General features: G+C 33.9%; 1 protein-coding gene across 1 annotated transcript in view; it reads left to right on the top strand.

Annotated features, from left to right (window-relative positions):
* Window positions 1–23118, top strand: part of LOC142334683 (choline transporter-like protein 2) — a 59313-nt gene extending 36195 nt beyond the window's left edge. The window contains exons 13-18 of the mRNA XM_075382912.1: window positions 13625–13753; window positions 15367–15436; window positions 15948–16092; window positions 16680–16768; window positions 18764–18848; window positions 22863–23118. Of these exons, the coding sequence (XP_075239027.1) occupies window positions 13625–13753; window positions 15367–15436; window positions 15948–16092; window positions 16680–16768; window positions 18764–18848; window positions 22863–22963 (619 nt within the window). The 3' untranslated portion in view covers window positions 22964–23118. The remainder of the gene's footprint in view (window positions 1–13624; window positions 13754–15366; window positions 15437–15947; window positions 16093–16679; window positions 16769–18763; window positions 18849–22862) is intronic.
* The last annotated feature ends 1337 nt before the right edge of the window (window positions 23119–24455 follow it).

Below are 24455 nucleotides of genomic sequence, written 5' to 3'. Positions count from 1 at the left end.
CATTGATTTTGCATTGCCCGTTCGCAATCTCAATCAAAAGTTTTCAATTAACTTTGGTGTCATGCAGGCATCTTCTGGATGATTATCTCCTAATAACAGCTTTCAATTATTGTGATTTCAAACAAAGATTTTTTTATAATGCTTTAAACTTTTTTCGGATTGGACACATGTAATTTCAGGAAATATAACCAAACAAACAGTTAGGTAAATATTTACATGTTCTCTATCAATTTGATAGTATTTATTTTAGTTCAATCTATTAAGCACCAATTAATCTAATAATCAACTTGGTTATTCAAGACAGTCAGGTCACTTATATACAAAAATTCAGATCTTCCAAAAAAAGTCTAAACAATAGTTTCAAGTTAGCATCCTTTGCGTCCAATTACTGTCCATTTTGCGGTACTACAAGCAAGAACGTAAATCCGTCCCTGTGTAGTTCCTCTTAAATGGACCTGCCGACAGATCAGATTGCAATTGCACTTTTTTACAATCTACTCTATCATTGGACGAGCAGAGAGTGATTTTCAAATGTTATGTTGCTTGTCATTTCTCATTGGATGACAGGAAATTATTTAGATATGATAAATACTTTCCATTTCTTCAACATCTTCAACAAACGTTGAACTGAACTTAAAGTTATGATGAGTTGCCCGATAAAACCTGCACTTTAAAAATTTCTAGGCAAATTTACCTGAAACGTTTGCAAGTAAGAAAAAGTTTAGGAAACAAAATCTGCAAAATAATCCACTCGAAATTGATGCTGAGACAGGCCCAATGGGCTCTCTTCACAAACTTAAGAAGTTTATAGAGACAGTTGCTTTTTTTTCTGTGCGCGAAGTAGAGTTGTCTGATTCCACATGGAAAACACTAAAAAACTGACTAAAAAACACTAAAAAACTTCAATAATTACGACAATAAAAATATAGGTTGCAGATGCTAGAGTCAATGGCATAAACATGGTGTATAAAATCAGTAGACTGACGAATTAAAAAAAGCGTTTACTACACAAAGGAGTCCTCTTAGTTTCTGACTGTTTTTCAGGATTGTTTTTAGGTGTAAACTTTTTACCCTAATAAGACACTTAAAAAATCTGATTAATTTGTTGATATTTTAGTTGGTTAATTAGATTGTTTCAAAGTAATTCCAACCTGAAAACTTGAATTGCCTAGAAATCTTTTTTTCATAAGAGTTAATCCAAGAGGGTATAAGAGCAAAATCTAGGTAGCATTTAGATAGTTTTACCTAGAATTGCAGCTAATATAAAGTGCTTTTAGTTTGATTCTAGGTGAGATGCATTAATGAAAAATTTACTAGCAAAACCTTGGTAAATTTTCTTGCGTTTGACATTCAGATTATAAATCAAATTTTTTTATTTGTATGATCCGTACGTTGTCAATAATTAATACTGAGTATTGTGGTGAAAAACGATTAACTTACAGCTCTTTTTTCACAAATTTCCATGACAGTACACTAGTCTGCAGCTCGATTGTATGTGAAAATTGTATCAGTCCGGGGGAATGGAGGTTAATATACAATGACCTCCATGCTGCAAAATTGTGGAGTCGAAGCTGATAGAAACAACCAGTGTTAAGTTAAGTAATCGCGTGGTAGCATAATTTAAGCGACAAATGTCTTGTAGAACTTTGGTATAATATCTAGGAGGCCATATATGAGCATTTGTAAAATTCCCAAGCCTTTATTTGAAAATTATAGCATGTGTAGCGCATCAGGTGAGTTATAAACCTGCATATAAATTAGATTTATTAAACATATAACGTTACGGGACCTGTTATTCTCACTCAAACTCTTAATATATTGTTTATAGCTCTTTGTCTGTATAACCACTACATCACAATCCCGCAGCTACTCCTATTTATCTCCTTTTAGTTCTGGGTCGATGTCTACCAAGCATTCTGTTTGACGTAATTGATGCGGCGACTGCCTCTTATAACTTCGTGGCCAGCAATGGCAGCTCCTATCCCCTTGGTCCACTGGAGGCAACCGGAGCTGTCAGCACAATCACCGGATCAATCATGAAAGTTGTCGGAGAGTAAGTCAATATTCAATGAGAATTTACTTAAGTAGTGCCCAAGCTGATCATATACTCACCTGAGCAAAGGCTTGGGGCTATTATGCCTAGAAAACTGGGTCCCGATGTTGGATTCAACCATAAAGATATCTGAGTATTGAATCAATTAAAATAGCTCTTATGAAAATTCTCGTTAAAAAGTACACATGTTTCAAGTTTGCTAGATATTTTCCTTGTTATGAGATAAAACTTTTCATTATCAATAAAAAGAATTTAGATCCAATGATTACTTCGGAGCAATTCTGATTATGATTTTCTTCAACAAAAAGAGTATGTTGAAATCTTCGGGACCTCTTTAAGCTTAAAGAGGTTCCGAAAATTATGCAGCAATGTGCAAACGCAAACTTAATGTTAAAAACTCCAAAATTTGTCACACTGAAACAAAAAATAATGGAGCTCCAAAATCTGTATTTCGTGCTTGAGAAATCACAGAACCTAAAGAAAATAAAGTGGATTTGTCCAAATTTTTTTTCTAAACGCCTTTTCTCATTTCAAGTATCAAGTTTTACTAAAACTCAAAAAAATCAAGAAATTGTCCGGAAACTTTTCTCAGTAAAATAATTGTTAAAAGAGAGCAATATGATCAAAAATTGAGTTAGAGTTGAATATGATGTCTAGTTTTTATCTTTCTGCTTGTTTTCAAGTTGTTTCTCAAGTATTCTAAAAGGCACCACCTGTCAAGCTATATTAGGATTATATTCTGCACAACTTTGATCAACGTGTTCTCGAACCTCTAAAAAATTGAGATTCCAATTTCAGAGTTTGTTCGAAACAAGTGATTTAAAAAAGAGCAACTCTAGATATCTCCTTTTTTCTAACCAAAAACTTTGTGTCATGTTATTGGTTTCTCTGCTGTTATATGGGTTATTTTTGGAATCAATACTACAACTTTATTTTTCTGTTAATTTAAAAAATAAATTTTCGTTAAATAAATAATGATATTGGACTTATTCTTCGATCATTTGTTTTCCTTATTTTCTATCCTTGTTAAAAAATACCATGGATATAGTCCTCAAAACTAGAATACCCTTTTTTCAGTTAAATTAAAAAATTGTTTCAATGCGTTTTTTCAGAAAACCAGAAAAAACCCCGCTTTTCACATTTTTTTTCTTAAAAAAATAACTTCGTTTTATTTAGATTATAACAAAAAGAAGTTTTCCGTTGCTTTTTTTTAATTAACAAAAAAGACTTCTGAGCACTGCCTAGATAGCATCAGTTGGAAAGTTATTTAATCCAAATTAACACCAGTTTGAAAGAAATTTATTAAAATGATAAGAAAATTTTTTGTGTATTTCTCAAATAATTGTTTTATGTGTCTTTTTGGTTTTCAAAAGCTCCCAAGGTTTAATTTTTAAAATTTCATTCAAATGATACCATTTGTATATGGTGGTCTTAGAATTGACTTTTTACGCAATGCTTTGCAAATTTACACAAAAATATAGATTTTAATCTTTTCTGAATAAAAAAGTGCACTCTGTTTTTCAATTGCGAGGGAAAAACGGGAGTTAGAGTTGAAAAAGATGTCTAGTTTTTATCTTTCTGCTTGTTTTCAAGATGTTTCTCAAGGATTCTAAAAGACACCACCTGATAAAATTTCAATTGAAACAAATATCGAAGGATTTATGTAAGGGCTCTAAACAAGCGCAATTACTGTGAAATTGTACCAGTACTATATTTTAACCCGTATTTCTTACATGCAAGCTTAGCTTGCTGACCCTTACGTAAACAACTCTTAAGCTCTCGTAGCATCTCCTATAACCGGTTCTCGCTTTTTTCTTTTTCCTATTCGAGGCTTCATATCTTTAACCAAGCATACGTCGAACAAGTAGAGCATCTTTTCAAGCTATATTAGGATTATATTCTGCACAACTTTGATCAACGTGTTCTCAAACCTCTAAAACAATGAGATACTAATTTCAGAGTTTGCTCGAAACAAATGATTTAAAAAAGAGCATCTCAAGATATCTTCTTTTTTCTAAATAAAAATTTTGTGTCATGTTATTGATTTCTCTGTTGTTATTTGCGTTATTTTTGGAATCAATGATACATTTTTAATTTTCTGGTCAATTAAAATTAAATTTTTGTAAAAAAATAATGCTATCGCATTTATTCTTCGGAAAATTGTTTGCTTTGCTTTCTATCCTTGTTTAAGAACCCCATGGATATAATCCTCTAAACTAAAAAGCCTTTTTCAGAGTTCAATTCAAAATTTGTTTCAATGCGTTTTTTTCAGAAAACCAGAAAAAAACCGTTTTTCACATTTTTCTTCTGTAAAAAAAACTTCGTTTTATTTTAATTATAACAAAATGAAAGCTTTCTGTTGCTTTTTTTAAATTAACAAAGAAGACTTCTGAGCACTGCCTAGGTAGCATCAGTTGGAAAGTTATTTAATCAAAAATAACATCAGTGTAAAAGAAATTTATTAAATTGTTAAGAATATTTTTCGTTTATTTCTCAAATAAATGTTTGTATAAGTTTTTTATTTTCAAAAACTCCTAAGGTTTGTTTCCAAAATTCTCATTCAAATGAAACCTATTGTGTATGGTGGTGCTAGAGTTGACATTTTACTCAACGATTTGCAAAATTATGCAAAAATTTAGATTTCATTTTTTCTGAATAAAAATGTGCACTCTGTTTTTCAATTGTGAGAGAAAAATGGGAAGAAAGTTTTAAGTTTTTATTAATGGTTTCCATATATGTATATTTTTTTTCATAACATGAATAAAATTTTTCTCATATATATGATAGTTTTTAACTAAAATAACAAAAGTAACATTGTATAAAGGCAAAAACCAAAAACTTGTATAATTGATTTGAAAAAGAATGCTTTCATATTATTAAATTTTCCAACTGGTATCAAACTGGAGTAATTATAAAAAAAATCTTGTCACATTAAAAAAATTGAAGCTTTTGAATAGTGAGTCTAAGAACCTACAAATCAAACATATTTAAGAAATACTGTTGAAAAATAAAAAAAACTGGATCTTTGGAAAAAATTTGTCTCTAAGCAAATAAAATCATTAGTAATTAACTTTGACATAAACATTGAAAAACTTCAAGTTTCACTCTTTTATAAAGTTTATGACACTTGTCACTACTGAGATGAAGTTACAGGACGGTATGAACAATACGAAGTAACCAAAAAAACGACAAATTCAATTACAATATTTTTAGAGCAGCTGCTTTGAAATTTGTTGAAATCATATATGAATTGAACCACTAAACACACCCAATTTTGCCGCTATTGGGAGCCAATGGGATCTATCATTGCCTAGACTAATTTGCCAGCCTACAAAAACAAGCACAAATTTCAACAAATCATAACAGATTGATAAAAACAAATACCATAATAGCCAAATTCGTTAATATTAAAACTGCCCATCGATGTATTCGGAAGTTACAACTGTGCAACATTAGAACACTATTAAAATATTCATTTAAAACAGATAACGCGCCAAGACGATGTAGATTTTCTAAAATTTGATAAACGAAGATCGAGAAGATAATGAGTTTTAACTTAATGGTACCTCGTTAAGTACTATATTCTCCCACCACCCCCATCTTTTTCTGTCCCACACATAAAACATATTTTCTAGTTTTCACCGTTTGCGTCTTTTTCCCAGTTTTCCTTCCAAATTTAGTGATTGGTTCCCGTTTTGATATCGGACTAAAATTGGTAAATGGAAGTAGCTTCCAAAAGCTAAAGAATGATTTCTCTCTTTTTGCTGTGCAAATGTAAACAGAAGCTTCCTTTTGCTTGCAGAAAAAGATGCCGGCCTTGCTTACACACAATCATATACACACACATAAACACACACACACATATATATATATATATATACCCTCATTTTCGAATAAAAATATCGGAACTATAAGCATTGTTGACTACTACTACCAGGGTGTCCCATCACCTAGCTCTCAATTTATTGATAAAAAGCCTTAGTTTTGTGGAGTGTATTTGCCTGATAAACTTTTTGAGATTGGCTAGTATAGCAAGATATAACAAAGATCGTATATGGTATCATGGGCTCCATGTAAAGATCGATCCTTGAATTACGTTATGATTTGTATGACATCACAGATGATCCTTGTATGTGGCCACCAGAGTTCAAACTTAAATTATATTCTTTTGCAGAGTGGTGGCAGTGTACTATGCGGGACAGAGTTATGCGATGCAGATCTTGGATGACTTGGTGGACTGCTGGGTGATGATGGTTGTGTTCATGGTAATCTCCTGTTTCGTCATAATTCTCACCATCATTGTCATGGGATACATTGCTAAAATCGTCATCTACTCACTCCTGCTCATCGTCCACGTGGCGCTTGTCGCAGGTAATGTATTTTATTAACAAAGGCAACCTCTCGAAACTTGTAACTTCTTAGAATAGGTACAATGTCTTAACACAGGCAAAATATCTTAGCGTAGGCAGCAACGTATTAACATTGGCAACAATGTCTTAGCCTGGGCAATAACGTTTAAATTAGGCAACGTTGTTAAAAATCACAATTTTTTTCAGCTTCAAGTGCGGGCAAAAATGTTGCATTCAAAAATGAGCATTACAAGTTTTTAGCTGAGAGTAACACTGTCGTCAGCTTCTCGCATTCTCAGTTCTTGACAGTTGCTCTAACTGAGTTAACTTTTAGCTCGAATTCAAAAATGTGGAAATTTCTGGGTATTATCTATAAAGGTATTATTTAGTTCAACTTAATGTATTTTTTTAAATGTAAGGTTTTAGTTTATGGTTTAATTTGTAAGGAGGTTTTACAGATTTCCCTGTTTTAGGTATTTTCTACTGCTACTTGAAATACACTGAGTTGAAATCGGATAAGAACACTTCTGAGGACCCCAACAACTACAACTTGGAGGCCAATTTGGACTACTACACAAGCCTGTACAGAACCTGGTTCTATCTCGGAATCACCCTGGCTGCCATCCTGGGAATCATCCTCCTGCTCACCTGTTTCCTCTGCAGTCGAATAAGACTGGCTATCGCTATCATCGGTGAAGCTAGCGGGTCAGCTCATTTGAAACTCACAGCAAAAAGTATTGTATCACTCACTGACAGATCCTAGATTGTCAAATTTTTCATATATACAGTGGTGGATTTTAAAATTTGAGTATTTCACGTTGATAGTCACTTTGAGATTCCGACTTCACAGTGATTCTTGATATTTTCATGGCAAGTACCATGTCAAGATCATGGCAAGATATACCAAAATTTAGTATGTTTCTTATCAGGGTTATTAAGTTTCAGTCCACTGGATTGTATTTCGAACTACGCTGTACACAACGAATGTCAACTGTTTCAAGTTAACCAAAATTATCTGCAACATGAAAACCAGAGCAATCTGTGGCAATCACTGAAAGAAACATTAGACCCACAATAGATCACCTCGTTACCCTGGGTTGGCTCTTCTTAGAAACCATATTCAAGACCATATATGGTTCCATAGACGAAGCGCATTAATTTCGTGTATGATCTTGCTATGGCATCCAAGAAACCATAAATGTTCTTGGATATGGTTTCTAAGAAACCATTGACACCCGACTTCTCAGCATCGATTTGGTCATCATCGTTGATATGGTATGAACAAATCATGTATGGTCTTAGATATGGTTTCCAAGAAACCATATATGGTCTTTGATATGGTTTCTAAGAAACCATATATTGTCTTTGATATGGTTTCTAAGAAACCATATATGGTCTTTGATATGGTTTCTATGAAACCATATATGGTCTTTGATATGGTTTCTAAGAAACCATATATGGTCTTTGATATGGTTTCTAAGAAACCATATATGGTCTTTGATATGGTTTCTCGGAAACCATATATAATCTTGGTACAGTTTTCAAGGAAGTTTGACAAGTTTTGAAGTTTGACAAAAAAACAACACACACACAGAAATTTGTTGAAAGTGTCAGAAATGAAAAATTGTTGAATTAACTATAACCATCAGTAAAACTGTCTTCACGGACAAGAATATGATGTAGAAAGCGCAAATTGAATAGGGAGAAGGACTTATCATTAAAGTTTAAACATTCCAACTACAAATCCAAAAAAAAACGAAAAATTTTGACTTGCATCAAAATAACATGCTGAAAAGCAAGTGCAGGTTAACCAAGGTTTAAGAAGAGCTCGGCTAATAATGAATGTATGGCTGATCACAGAAATTAAAGCAAAATTGACGAAAAAATGGCACAATATCTGAAAAATGGCCTTGATTTTGTTAAAAGCTTTTGAAAGATAATTTTACGATATTGAATGAGCCGTAAAAGTATATGGTCTTGGAGATGGTATCCAAGAAACCATAAATTATGTTTCATGACTTTGTTTTGGACTTTCAAGTTTTTTGCCTGAGCCCGCATAGTGTGCGGTGATAAGCATTTTTGAGCCAAAAAATTAGGTTGCACAAAATAAGTTTTATGATCTTGGATGGTCCATAAAAGTCTATGGTCTTGAATATGGTATCCAAGACACCATAAAATTTTTTTCACAAGTAATTTTTAAATGTCTGAAACCCGCATAGGAGGTTGATAAAATCATTTTTGTGCCAAAAATAGATGCTGCACAAAAAACTTTTATGATCTTGGATTGGCCATAAAAGTCTATGGTCTTGGATATGGTATCCAAGACACCATAAAATTTTTTTCTCAAGTATTTTTTAAATCTCCATTTTAATTGTCTGAAACCCGCATAGGAGGTTGATAAAATCATTTTTGTGCCAAAAAAAGATGTTGCACAAGAAAAGTTTTATGATCTTGGATGGGCCATAAAAGTCTATGGTCTTGGATATGGTATCCAAGGCACCATAAAAAAATTTTTTTTGTTGAAGGCCAATGGCAAGTACGATATATTTGTTGTAGTACATGGTCCAAAAGACGTCATTTGAGATCATCTTTAATTTTTTTTATGGTCTTATATATGGTATCTAAGAAGCCATACAACCATACATGTCTTACGTATGGTTTCTAAGAAACATTTATGGTGGTCAACCCGGGACGCTAACCAAGTTTTGTAAACAAAACTTAAATTAAAAGCGTGCGTGACTTTTTTGTCCGTCGATGAAAAATACGAACAAAACTGTCCAAATCATTCTGTCCACTAACTTAATAATGACAACAACTCCCGTTATCCTAACCATTAATTCAAGTATCCAGTATTAGATCAGAACAGACACCTTATGACTAGCTAGTTATGAGTTGTTTCACTTGGTGCCTGCCAGACTCGATTCAATCCATTAATAACGCCTCACGTCCAAAAAATTTTGCTATGAATGCTGAGATGGAAAAACGTTGAGCCCAATGACTTCCCACTATTTTAATGAAATTTGATAAGCAGTCGGGAATTATTTACAACAAAACTTAAACAAAGTCGAGGCCAGGTGATGTTGCTGAAACTTAACGCAGGTTGTTCTGAAGCATTCGGGTGGTGTGGCATATCATGAAGTAGCTCTGGGTTCTTCAACGGGTTTATTTTTTAATATTTCTTACGAATTTGCAAATAATTGCAATTTTTAACTTGATTTGCAAAAAATTTGCAAATTTGACCTTGAGCAGAGAGAAGTTGCAAATATTTGCAAATTTGACATTTTTCCGGAAAAATTGGCAAATATTTGGACTAGGGTATGAACATGATGTAATGTAATAACTTGAGTTTTCTGCAGAGCTGTCCGGAGTATGTTGTGCTCTCTAGTCACAACTTTGATCCCGTGGGTGTGTCAGCTGATAGTCGTTGCATACTTCTTGGTCCTGACAGCATTCATTGCCAGCTACGAGGGCAGTGCCGACTACGCAGTGGGAACTAACAGCTCTAACTCTTCGACTGAGAACACAGACGCAGGAGACTCTTGCACTCCAACAATCTCATACGACAATTTCACTTACGACGGGACCGCGTACAGTGTCGCTACGGTAAGCGAACTCTTAATTTTGCATTGAATCTTGTGGGTTTGGGTGAATAAAGTGTAAGAATATGACACATTATATGCAAGGTAAATGTATAAAAAAGTTACCCCTAATATGCAGTTGCCCTAAGAATTCTGAGCCGAAGAAAACTGAATGAGCTTTCTTACGTCCCAGATAAAAAAAACGACACTTTCTACGTTTGAAGCGGAACAAAACGAACAAGCCAAACATACCGACAATTTTTTACTTGGAAAACCGAAAATACCGAAAAGTTTCCACGTCGTTTTTGTTCGGTTCTTTTTTCACAATTTTTTGTAATAGTGCGATCCAGTTTGTGAAAATTATTGGGCAGGTTATTAACGAGACCTTTGAACTATTCTTCAAGTTTGTTGAACTGAAACGGAACTAAAAAGAAAGCAAATTTGAAACCAGAATTTTCTGTTGGCAGCAGCATCTTCAAGCATAGAACCGTCATTATTTAACGTCCATATAAAAGCTATCAAAAAATCAGCTATCAAAAACAATTTCGGAATAGTTTTTACTTTTTAAACCCCTCCAATATTCTTTTCATAGCTTTTGGGCCCATAATGGTCTATTTATACCCTTTTTTGGTCGAGCATGGTCTTTTCAAAGGTTAAGGTTTAGACTACGACAGTACCAATTTGGGTATTAAAAAAGTAAAATAAAGTTTTATAATGAAGACATAAAAACCCAATAATGTTTTTCTAGACGGGAAACTGCTACTTCCAAAAATACGTGGGCCAAGACAAGATCAACTATATCCATGCGTATAATGTGTTCATGATGCTCTGGTTGGTTAATTTCGTGGATGCTGTGGGACAGTGTACCCTTGCAGGGGGGTTTGCAGACTGGTACTGGAGCAGAGGCAACGCCGGTCAACTCTCCTCGTTCTTCGCATTCTATAGAGTTTGTCGGTTCGTATCAAATTTTTGCAACAGAAAATTCTAGAACTCGTTTAAAAAATGAAACTATGGAATTTAAATTAAAAAAACTGAGCTTTTCTTCGTTATTTTCCGGTTTGTCAGCCATTTGTTATTTTTAGTTCCCAGCAAATGCTATTTGACCTGCTTAAGAATAGCACCCACGACTAGGCTAGCACATTTGATAAATTCATTTGTTGCGACTTAATGATCAAATCGGGTCAGTTAGATGCTTAGAGAAGTCGAGTCAAAAATTTTAAGAATATCACCGGGCAAACAGCGCCAATTTTGATAAAATTTGATAGCAAGGTTGTAATTACGATTCGAAGTTCAACTAGTCTTTTTTAACGTGGTGGAAATCTTATTCTTGAGTAGCGTATTAAAACACAAATATATATATATATATATATATATATATATATATATATGTATATAAATATATATATATATATATATATATATATATATATATATATATATATATATACAGCGAATGAACGCATTGACAGTGCAAAAGATGGGTTATTAGAAAAAAAAGGCGACCTAGCAGAACAAATCCTGAATTAAAGCCCAAAGTGTTAATTAATTAATAACTTGACAGCAATATCCGCAAAAAAGACCTAAAAGTAATTAGCATATTCTGTTATCAAGACCTAGTGTTTCAGGAACCACTAAAAACAAATATACATAAATATAATGACTCTGTGCATCATTAGAATGAGTTAAATATAGATTTGTTGGAATTAAAAGTAGACAAAGCAAAAAACATAAAAGAACAAAATTGGCAATAAACAAATTGGCAAAAAAAAAATTTGAAATTTGGTGGCTTAAAAATGAAATAAAAGGAACAACTACACGCCAATATCTTTTCAACCTAGTTTGCCATAAAAATGTCGAAGTCTCAAAAGACCTCTTAGTTGTTCTGATGGCTGAAAAAAGGGACAATGGAGTTACAAACGAAGGCAAGATTCACAAATTCGACTTAGCGTTTTGAAAACAAAATATAAATCAGTGGATATAAAGTTAGCTTAAATGGGGCCAATTGGTTGAGCAAAACTACGCTTCACTATAATGTCAGGAAAAGCTGTCATTTTTAAGACTAAGCGATAAGACAACAAGAAAAACAACATTTACTTGCAAAACTTTTTTTGCAAAACATCTTTTTTTCACAAGAAAGAGTAAAAAAGGCTGCAACAAACTCAACTAACTGATTGCATTCATGTTTTCATCCTTAACAACGAAATGAATAAAAAATTCGCAAACTCAAAAACAAATTAAAAATTTCCTGAATAATATTACGTGTTGACGTCATAAAAAGCATCAGTTTTGAGCAAAAAAAAATAAACAGCCTAATTATATTTCCATTATCCATGCTTGAGACCAGTTCTTGATGATATTTAATGGTAAGGCAAAAAAGTGCAACACATACTCTAAAAATTCAAAAAAAAACTCAGTCTAGCTATTAACTGGACCTTTAATTAGGTTCATTTGAACACGATACCAACAAATCGCACCCACTTTTGAAGATAGCATCAGGTCCACCATCAAGTCATAAGACAACGTAAAAGGAGAAAAAAATAGAAAAAACCGGCTAAATTTTTTTACATTGTATAGTGTCAATATAATAAAGAATTAACTTGCCGTTAACGAAATAAGGGAATTGAAAAAAGGCACAATAAGTGAAAACAAAACAGTGGTCAAATAATTGAATTAATTATTTTGAATGGTCCTTCAATTGTGATAACCGGGAATAAGTACATTGATTTTTTTTAAAATTGAGATCACAATTTGGAGTCACATTGCTGTTTTTTAGCTGCTTTTATAGTTTTTAAAGGGACGAAATGCAGAGTTGCAAACAACAAATTACAAAATATGTACAAAATGGCCATTAAATGTTTATATTCAAAAAACATGCAAGATGTGAGCATATTGGCACAGTACCTAAAAAATTGATCTCATTAGTTCTTTTATGTCACTTGTCGAGGTGTAGACGCTGAAAACTGTTTAAAAATGTAAGAATTGCGATGAATGCGTTGAAAACATGTGAGAATTGTGATTTCTAGCGTTGAATGCGGTTAATGCGGTGAATAGAAAGAATTCACCGCTAAAATTTGCAAACCTTACAAAAATTCACCGCTAAATTCACCAAAATTCACCAAATATCTTCACTGCAGAAAATAGTGCATCGTTATATTCACCGTAGAGACATGGAGAAGATGAGAGGTTCAATCCCTTGTACGCAAATTTCTTTTTTGTGAAAATGCTGTTGAATGCCGTGAAATAAAAAAAAATTCACCGCTAAAAACCACCAATCTTACAAAATTTCACCGCTTTCATCGCATTGATCGCTAAAAGATGCGGGCGCTTTGCGGTGAAAAACTTTTTTTTTCACCGCAAGTCAAATTTTTTTTTCGACAAAACCTCGCCCTTTACTCTAATTGTTCTTAAGTTCTCCGAATTCGGGACAATTTATGAATTACTCTTTTGTTTATTGTTGTTTCGCTGACACCGGACTCTTGTTCTATAATTTGATGTAAAATGGACACCGTCCGCGCGTGTGTGTGTGTGTGTGTGTGTGTGTGTGTGTGTTTGTGTGTATGTGTGTGTGTGTGTATGTGTTTGTATGTGTGTGTATGTGTGTGGGTGCTTGTTTGTTAGAGTGTGAGTTTTTGTGGTTTTTTAAGGTATCACATTGGGTCGATGGCGTTTGGTTCCTTTATCATCGCTGTCATCCAATTCATTCGACTCATCCTCGAGTACCTGGACAGGAAGCTGAGTGGCAAAGAGAACCTGATTGCCAAAATCGTACTTTGGTGAGTGCTCCCTTCACTTATGATACAACCACCGTTAAGAATTGTATCAATTGTGTAAAACTGTCATGTCATTTGAAACTCCTATTAAGTGCGCAAACCTACAATGCCAGTAAATTGTCACACAAAATACAATAACCAACTGGCTCGTGGAACTTTCAAAAAAAATTTGTAAAAAATATCAAAAATCTCGAGAATGTTGTGGGACTCTTTTTATTTGAGAAATTAGTATCAGAGTATCACTTTATATAGCATTTGTAAATATTTTCCGTAAAATTTCTTCTCATTTTCATAAGTTTTTGATTTTTTATCTGACCCCGATTTGATTTGAGTATTTTCAGGAAAAACTGCGCAGTTTCAAGTAGGCAAAAACGCAGCTGAGTACAGGCTACAGTTCCGCTGCGATTCCACAGAAACGGCATTTATTATTACTAACTCCTCTCGAACGAAATTTGACGCAATTATTGTAAACATGTGTCTTTTTTGTCAGCATATTTTTGCGTGACCGTTGTTTCGTTTTTTTTCTAGAACATTATTTGACATTTCTTTCAAAGCCACTGAAGCTTAGCGGTTGAGATGTTGTTTTGGTATCCAGGAGGAGCGGGGTTCAAACCCCTGTGTGGTCTTTGTTTTTTACACCCATAAACCTTTTCTGAGCTGCACCAACTCTAAATTAAATTGCCTTCACATGGCGTTCCAGAACAGTTCATCCAAAGTTAGTCGGTTAATGTTTGTCATCATTGTTCTTATTTTTCTATAAAAAATTAAATTACGAATCTTTTCGAGGTGATCCGCTCAGCTTAATGCGTCGTAATATTTGCTCTCCCAAAAGCTTATGAAGTACTTTTACACAATGATTTACTATTGTTTATTTTCACAAGACGATTCGTGTCAATAATAATTACATGAGTAAAATTAATCAGGTGAAGACACAATTTCAAAATATCACTAGAAAAACTGTCTGAGTTAACAACTACGACAAAACACGAGAACAATAGACAAAATCCTCTGACATACGAGAAAAGTTTTAAGTATACGCAGACGATGCGCTAAATGTGCAGGTTTTCTAGTTTCTCAAAGTGTTGATAATAGAGATACGATGAAATTGTACTGAATTTTTGTTTAGATATGAATGCGTTGGAGAGTGCTATGAATATTTCGTTTCACCTCATTCAACCTTTTTTCTCACTTTTGTTTTTGGCATTGTTGTCAACTGAGCTAATACTTGAGCCGCTTACTTTGATTTCTCGAGCTTGAAACTTTCACAGTATCGTTTCTAAGCATTTTGTGTACTTGATCTTGATTTTTAAGCTGGGCTACTTTTGTTTTGTGTCCATAAAAATTGTATATTTCACATGACGTTAACTTGGTGCATTACAGAGCGGCTTAACCATCTTTTCTATGCAAGCCAAGAAAATTAAAATGAAATCTTGTTTAAATATTCAAAATTTCGCCAATTTCTTCACGTCTAAGTGCAAATCAAACGTTTTGAGTCAAGATCACGCTTGACGAGCTCAAATTGTGCTGGAAGCCTTTTGGTACCATAGTACCATAGTATATAAAGAAAAGCAGCATAGATGAATGAGATTAACCATTAACCGTGTTTTTTGTTTCAGTGCGTGCAAATGTTTCTTCTGGTGTTTTGAGAAGTTTATGAAGTTCATCAATCGCAACGCCTATATTCTGGTAATATATAACTCTTCGTACTTTTTTCAGTGAATTGTACAACCCAAGTAGATATTCATTATATAAATAGAAAACCTAAGGAACAGCATTTATTGGTAAAGAATTCGACAAGTCTCCGATAAGGATCCGAACTAAACATTTGATGTTAATAAAATTCCGTCATCACCGTTTGTAACAAAAAATGGCTGTGAAAAAACCCGAATGTGCAATATGCAAGCTCCAATCTCCATAATCTCTTGAATACCTGATTTTTTTTATCAATAATATGTTCGGTAGCTGCAACATAGCCTGATAGAAAACGGTGTACGTGCCCTGCCTGTATGCTAAAAAAACAGCGTTATCATAATAGGTCTCGCGGTTTTTTGCCCCGAATCAAGCGCTTCTCTCAAATTGCTGGTCTACTCTCACAGGTATGCCAACCCATTTTTGCAGATGCCCCAGTGAGGAAAACCTACTCCCATTCAATGACCAGGGCCTAACGGTTGAAATGACATACTCTTTTTTGTTACAGATTGCAATTTATGGACGCAACTTCTGTTTCTCAGCTATGGATGCCTTCTTCCTCATTCTGAGAAACATTGCACGTGTCGCTGTTCTCAATGGGATTGTGGCATTCCTCCTCTTTGCTGGTAAAATGGCCATCACCGCTGGCATGGGTTAGTAGTACTTCGGTGGTAAATTTTACGCCCCCAGGAGCACGGGCGGAACAGATTAGATCAGATTTGTTTGTTTACTTGCTGATGGAGCATATATCGAAAATTTCCGGTTTGAAGTTGAACTTACACAAGAGTAAGGGCTCAGACCACTCACTGTAACTCCCCGCCTCAACCCCCCCCCCCCACTTTTAAATAATATATAATAATATGTAAATTTAAGTGTAATAAGAGTGAATTAAAAAGTGTAATTTTTTCCCTCATTGCAACCCTTCACACCTGTAATAATAATGATCACCATCTTTTGTAATCCAATTGCCCGTGCTTAGCACCCAGTGTAAATCCAGAAACTGTATAAATACATTGTTTTACACTTGTATGAATTCTGAAGTCTGAATAGTTGTTCTGTTTTTTTTCTGGACACAATGACCAAATTTTTTGATGTAAATGAGTAGTTTCAGCACTGGTGTTGCAAGTTAATATTGAAATGGGCAGGTTCAGTACTGAAATACTCTGGGTGGTCAGCTCGGGTGGCATAAAACGAGTTTGATTTAGGGTAGATGTTTATAATGTGTTTTGTATGTGTTCAGTATTCTTTGCCTTCATGTTCTTCTCTGGTGAAATTGACAAGGTCAACGACTGGGTTCCTGACCTCAACTACTATTTCATCCCCATCATTGTAAGTTATTATAATCTATTGTAATATTACTGTTTATAACAAAATTTTACCCATTGATCCAAAACTTTATTCACCTTGATACTAAACATTTAAAAAATGGTATATTTTGCCAAGATCTTGACAAAAACGCGTCAATATATGCACAAAATTGAAAGAAATAAGACTTTGTCTCAAAGTAAACCTTTTAAAAAAAATAGCTTGCTTCAATTATTAAAACAGTTCAAACTGTGCAGATCAAAATAGAAAGCTGTTTGAAGTAATATTTATGTAGCTAATTTAATAATTTTCCCAAATTAAACTCAATTCAGTTTAATATAATTGCAAGGGCTGATCATTCATGAACAAAATCTGCAGATGCACCGTTTTCTCACATAAACCGTGTTCGTTTTTAGTAGGACCTCCTGTAAACATTTGAGTTGATAAGGGTTTCTGTTCTCTAATAAGGTCTCTGTAATTCATTTGGTCTCTGTAATTCATTTACCTAGGTCTTGAAAGTTAATTTACCTAAATTAAGAAAGTTTTCAATCTAACTTTTCTGCAATTTAAAGTGAATTTACCCGGTTGCGGAAAAAAACCCACGGAAAAAAAACCCACTTCATTTTAGATAGGAAACAAACCCCCACGGAAATAAACCTCACGGAAATAAACCCCCACTTTTCTATTAAAGGGCTGCCCATTTAGCGCGTTTGGCCATGCCTCGCGGGCCATGGTCATGTCTCAGCGGCTCGTGGGATGTGATATGAAACTATCACAACCGAAGAAATTATCACGACCGAAATTCAATTTTAAAATGGGGTTTTTTCCGTGGGGGTTTATTTCCTAGATCCGAGTTAACCTGCTGTCTGCTTAGAATAAAAAAAAACTTGCAGAAATTTGTTCAAGAGAAAGTCGCTTAAATGAATGGTGGTTGGTTAAAAATAGACATTAAGGTGCGCTGAAATAGGCACAACTGATCCTACATAGACGTTGCTTCAGATCAAATCTCATATTGTTCGGATATGGCCCTTCTGGGCTGAAAAATTGTGTTTGAAACTAAGTTAGAATAATTTTTTGAAGAATTATAGATTACCAAAATGATTTTTTTTTGCATTGGATTTTAGATAGTAACAGGAGAGATGGTCATTTGGATCTGTGAGATAAAAATGCCTTCAAAATTGCCGCTATATTGACCCATTATCAATAGCAAAAAAAAACACGATAAAAATAGAACCGAAAAATGATAGTTTATGATAGGCTGATCACACATGGTTCACAAACCAACCCCCCCCCCCCCGGATTCGGTTCTTCTTCGGGACGTATCATAATCATAAAAGCACTTGAAGTTGGGGATGGTAAAGTTGTTTCTTTTCATCAACACACATTTGCTCTATTTGAAAGAAAGTTCGTGTAAATGGCAACTAGTATTTGCAGCATCTAAGTCTACTAATCTCGTGACCATCTCGATTTACCAGAAGATATAATTCTAACATATATTTTATATGGAACACTAATGTCGGTGATCGAAAAAAAGCAATTACTATTATGCAATTACTATTACAATTACTATATAACTACTACAAAAATTTTTCATAAATGCAATTTTTAAGATAGTATTTTTTCTCTTAATTGAATGTTGTATGATAGCAAAATGTTCATAAAGGTAAGTTCCATGAAGCAAACTTCACTAGTTCATATAGGGCATTATTACCAGCAGTAAGTTCTGTCTTGTCTTTCCCATTATATAGACACAATCATCATCCCATATTAGTGGTCACATAACTTAGTCCCATTTACCAGCACCGTAATTATACCACAATAGAACAATAGAGCTATATTTTTGTGGTGGGCTCTGATAGGAAACACGCAAATACTCTCTATTTTTTTAAAAAATTAAAAAAAATCATTTGTACTTTAGAAAATTTTCTCCCTACAGCACAGGGAAAACATAGACTCTGTTGACTGGACACAAAATGATCCTGGATAAGCCAGAGTAGTGGTATGATTGTGATGTTTTAGGTGATTGGGATCCTGACATACATCGTGGCTTCTATCTTCTTTGAAGTTTACGCAATGGCCGTGGACACAATATTCCTCTGTGTTTGTAAGTGGTTTAAAACTGTTATCATTCATTCACAGTCGTGGTTATAAACGGATTATTTTAGTTACAACAAACTCTTTATTGGAATTTTGTCATTTCTGTTATTTGAAGTTAATTGGATGTATTCCCTTGATTCTACTGACTTCTCTAACAAAAACGCCTTTTTTATCTCCCCATTATTGGTAATAACGAGAGTGAAAAGGTCTGTGTTAGTTCATAACCCCTCTCATTGGGTGAAAAAATTTCACTAAACTTCTGTAAATACGAAGCGCTCTGAAAATGAAATGGAAAATAATGAAATTTTTGGACCTATTCTGTTTCGGCCCCCAGTATTTTTACGCCCCCACCCATATACAAATTATATGTTGTTATTTATTCTGGTTGATACTTTATTTTTTTTGCAACAATTAAAGTTATAACAATACCGTTAAATATACTTGAAAACATCAATAAATTTCTTAAAAAATCACACGACACTATGTAAAAAAATAGCACGTGCGGCTGGGGGCGTAAAAAATATAAGCCAAATAAGCTGGGGGGGGGGGGTAAAACATAATGGATCCAATTTTTTATAGTGCGTATATTAGTTCTGTTATTGTCTAACATTAATCGTGCTTAAAAGCAGCCAACTCTTGCCTATATCATATTGTCATTGCCCATATGCATAACCCAATCAGAAAAACGACAAAAACGTTCCCATCATTCTTTGTTGATCAACATAACTCAAATCTACAAAAAAACCTCTTCTTCGTGAGACTGAATTGAAAACATATCATTCGCATAATGCTGAATTGAAAGATCTCATTATTATAATGCTGAATTGAAACAAGGAGGCATGTTAATGTGAGTTTGCACATAATGTTCCGACCCGAGCTCATCTACATTTTTGACTGAATTGTCAATCAAATAAAGAGATAACCAAAAAAAGATGTAAGAGTTTAAAGAAATCGTTACACACCCAAATTACCATATAAATTACACAATGCCATGCCTCATTAGAGCGCTCACGAGATCTACCATTAATTTTTTTAAGTGTTGAAACATTTATTGCAATCTGCGTGGTCTCCATTATTAAATAGTCCTAATTTATCTTGATCTAAAATTCATATGTTTGCTTATTATTTCTTATTGCCAATTTTAATGTTTTCTCTAATCTTTGATGTTTCTTCCTCTCTCTCAGCCTTTTAACTTTAATTTTTTTAAATTTCCTCGCGTTATTAGCTTGAAATGAGCTCAAGTCCCCTCCTGTTGGACGTTATTGCTTAAAGAAAGAATTCACTCTCATTGGGTGAGTTCAATAATGATTCTGGGCGTGTTTTTGACTCACCAAGAGGTTGATTCAGCTCAACACAAGCGTCTATGAACAGTTATGTTCATATTGCCTCCCACGTAATCGGGTCGCTAAATATCAGACAAGTTAAACTAACTGCTACGTTCAACTACGGAGCTCGCGACAACAGCATAGTTGCTGATCCTCGTATAGTGACAATAAAAAGAAAAAAGGACTGAACTGCTCTATCGAATGCGATGGAAGGTCCCACTGACTGCTGATTTCTGCTATCAGCTAACAACGACATGCACAATAAGGACTTCTTCAGAGTCCTCGACAGACTGCCCAAAATTTCGATTGCCAGAGGGACGAACATATTTCGTTGAGCACAGCTATTTTCATACTGTGCATATTTTTGACCTGACCTGCAATAAGGATATTTTCTTTTGTGATCATAAACCGCAATCCCGAGCTTGCACTTGACACTCATTTAAAATTCCCTAGCCGAAAGGTGTAGACCTAGAGCGGGAATTGGAGGTGCAGCAAGCCACGCACATGAAAGAGGTAGGCATAGTGATTGGAGTCTTGCTTTTTCTCTGGTTGACGTTTGATTTCTTATTAGGGCAGCAAGTTTCTTTTTATCAAGTGCTTCTTAGATCTTCTTTTGCGTGTGCAAAAGTAGACTGAACGGTTCCATTAAATAAAAAACAAGCGAAAGAACAAAACATTTTTATGGCAGAAGTTTAAAATCTGACTTGAATCACCTAGCAACAAAGTCAAATTACAATCAGACGAAACCCTGACTACACAATTTTACTTTTTATATTTACAAAGCAAATGGGATTTTTCGATGTTGGGACTAGGTAACGAGACGACAAAAAGAAGAAAAAAGGAGACGAAAATCGAAAATAAATAAAAATTTTCTTGCTAATTAACCTCAAACGTCCTTAAAACCAAAACCTTAAACTTTTAACAAAAAAGTTGAAGTTAATTTTACGAGAACGCCATTAGAAAACCAATAGGACATGTCTTTGGTTAGACTAAAGAAGCGGAATAAATAAAAATTACAAAAGGTTTGTGAAAATACAATTTATTCTGGTAATTAAACTTTTAGCAATTATATGAAAATTGTGTCATTCTTATTTTAATTTTAATTTATTCCAATTCCGTAAAAATTTACTGAAAAGTTAAATATAGTTAAATAAGAAAAAACAAAACTTTTTTAGAAAAATGGCAAGAAGCAAGTGTCAAAACCTTTCAAACCAAAAACATTTATCTGAAATTTGTAGCGATGGTCAATTGAACGTCTTTTATTAACCCCTGAGAACAGTCGGTGTTAGTATTATATGATAAGGTTTCAAAAGAGAGCAAAAATATGAAAAAAAGTATCCAAAAACTTGAAAAATTATGATATCTCTTGGCATCGAAGTAATAAAACACGAAATTAGAAGGCAAAAAGCAAATTAATTTCACTTAAAGTAGAAAAGAAAATCGTCCTGTCATTATTGAGTCTTACATACAAGAAATAATACGTTTAACATCGATTAATGACAATTTTTTTGGAAAAAATGATTTTGAAGTCATAACAGCGATTAGCTGTGAACCCAAAACACTAGAAAGGTTTAGTTGATGCTCATAAGGGACCCTATTTCATCTTTATTGAACAAGACTGTCCTAGGACTACAGAAATTTTTAAAATCGCAAAAATTTCATTTAAAATTACGAAAACTCAGAGTTGAAGCCAAAACAAAACTTGCTTCAAAACAAATTTAATGGTCCTTAGGCACAATTTGACTGCAGATGAGGTTGGACCTTACCGGAACCTTGATATGAAAGTGTCTAGTCTTTAAGTGACCTGAAAAACAAAAAATATGAGAAGATTTTTAACATCTCTCAAATTGTTTTCCGTTTATTTTTTAATAGTAAAATTCCTTTTGAGACAATAACTAGCTTCTTAATCACCTGGGTTTTATTAGGAACTCAAAATTGATTGATTTTGTAGCTGAAATTGTAATTTTGAATCAATTTTTTTTTTAGGAAAAATCTTAATTTGAACGTAAATTCCCCTAAAAGTGAACAAAATTATGCCAAATATCACTTGTTCACGCAATAATTTAGACCTCGATGACTCCTCGAAAAAAATGAGATTAAAAAATCTTTTTAATTTGGAATTCCACGCTGGACGAGCTTTTTCATGATACCGCTCAAATTTCTCTACGACGAATATATCGATTGGCCAAAATTGACTGAACAAAAATCCCATTTGAGTATATAGCTTCTCCCCCCACAAGTGGGGTTGGAACAAAGATGTCATTTTTATAATGCTGAAGCCATAAGCTTTTGAGGCAATTATTTAACATCCATATGAGTATAATTGTGGATCGTTGAAAACTTTTCGATCAATCTAATAGAAAATTTTGTTTCCAATTGGTGTAAATAATCCTTGTCGGACTCTGAAGCTTATCTTGGCAGACTTTTCAAGACTGTTGCAAGTTCTTGCCAGATTTCCGCGAATCACTTTTGCGAAAATACAATATCAGGACTCTAATCCTGCCAGAGGACTTACAAGATCCTGCAAGGTAGACGTCGAAAATAATTTTGCTAAGAAAAGTAAATTTTAGCGCAATTTATTGCATATTAATTGCAAGTCCCTGTTTTCAAGACTCGATGCAATCAATTCAGTCAATTTGAAAGTGTGATGTGATGCATGTAATCAAGTTACGTGAGCTTTTCCATGATAATTTCAGTGGAAGACATGGAAAGGAACGACGGGACACCCGAGAAGCCCTATCACATGAGTAAGAAACTCCAGTCTATACTGGGAAAAAAGAATGACTTCAAGGAGTGAGAATTCAATGCAAAACACACCCACAACAAAGAGAAGGAAAAGGAGAGAACTGAGATTATATTTCTGATAGAGATCACTTTTTGTATTATTTGTAAATATTGTAAAAATTGTAAATATGTATGACGAGAAATTTAACAAATTGCATTTTTTTCCGATGTGTCACGCCAATTACATAACAATTCAGAAAAAAATTGAAATGTCATATTATTGTTTCATGTAGTCAATCAACGCAAACACAAACATCTACTTCACTGGCTCTTTAAGTAAATGCGACGTCCTGAACCGAACTGCAATTGTATATCAATTCTGGGAGCATCACTTTGCAAATTTTACGATAAAATCAAGACTGGTTAACTGCTACTTAAGTCTAAAAAGGAAATCTTGCAAGTCTTTCAACCCTTGGCTCAACCTTGGTCCAAATTTGCAGTTTAATTCTCAAGTCAATGTAAACTTTTCAAAAATTTTTCAATTAACAATTCTTGATGTCAAAAAATCACGTGAAACATTATTTTTGACACACTTTCTCGGTTGTTCGAAAACTGACACCAAAAGCTAATACACTCTAAAAAATGTCTAGGTAATTTTACCTGCAGCGTTTGCAGGTAAGCAAAATTGCAGGTAACATTACCCGCAAAATTACCTGCAAAAAATTGATGCGTGCAGTTTACCTAGAATACGTTACCTAGAATTTACCTGCAAACTCAAACAACAAAATTATATTAAGTATGTAGCTATAAGTGAAAAAAAACATCTTAAAAAATTTTATTGAAGTTTAGATAATATTCCTCAATGGAAGATTAGAAGGAAACAAAGTCAGTCCGAGCAGAAAACTAGAAAAATTCAGCAAAAACTAAAATGCCCTATATCATCTATAATCCTTGCTGTCGGTAACTAGTTTTTGGCGTGCTCCTCTTGAATTTTCATTTTGTGTTTACATGGCTAAAACTGACTGTTCAGATAATTCTACCTGCAAATTGCATGAACGGTTTGCAGGTAGAATTACCTAGAATTTTTATTTGCAGGTAAAATTCTAGGTAAATTTTCCTAGAACTTACCTAGAATTTGCAGGTATTTTCACCTAAAAAAATTACCTGCAAAATGAAATTTCTAGGTAATTCTACCTGCAATTTTTACATGCAATTTGCAGGTAGAACTAACTAGAATTTTTTTTTGCAGGTAAAATTCTAGGAGGGTAACACTGCAATTTCTAGGTACTTTGCAGGCAAATTTACCTAGAATTGCAGGTAGTTTAGAATGCTTGCAGGTAGTTTCTAGGTAAGTTGCATTAAAGAACAATTTACTTGCAAATTCTAGGTAAAATTACCTGCATTTTATAATCAATTTACCTGCAAATTTTTTAGAGTGTATCAAGGTCGGGTTAGAGAGTGGGTTAAACGAGCCCAGATAGAGCGATTTGAGCAATTTTCTGGTTAAAAAATTGGTCTTATTCATATGGGGCGAAATGTTTTGGGTTCTTTTTTTGGTGATCTTT

This window comes from Convolutriloba macropyga, chromosome 2 (assembly GCF_964194025.1).
Source record: "Convolutriloba macropyga chromosome 2, txConMacr16.3, whole genome shotgun sequence".
Taxonomy (NCBI): domain Eukaryota; kingdom Metazoa; phylum Xenacoelomorpha; order Acoela; family Convolutidae; genus Convolutriloba; species Convolutriloba macropyga.
This window is presented reverse-complemented; position numbering and strand designations above follow the sequence as displayed.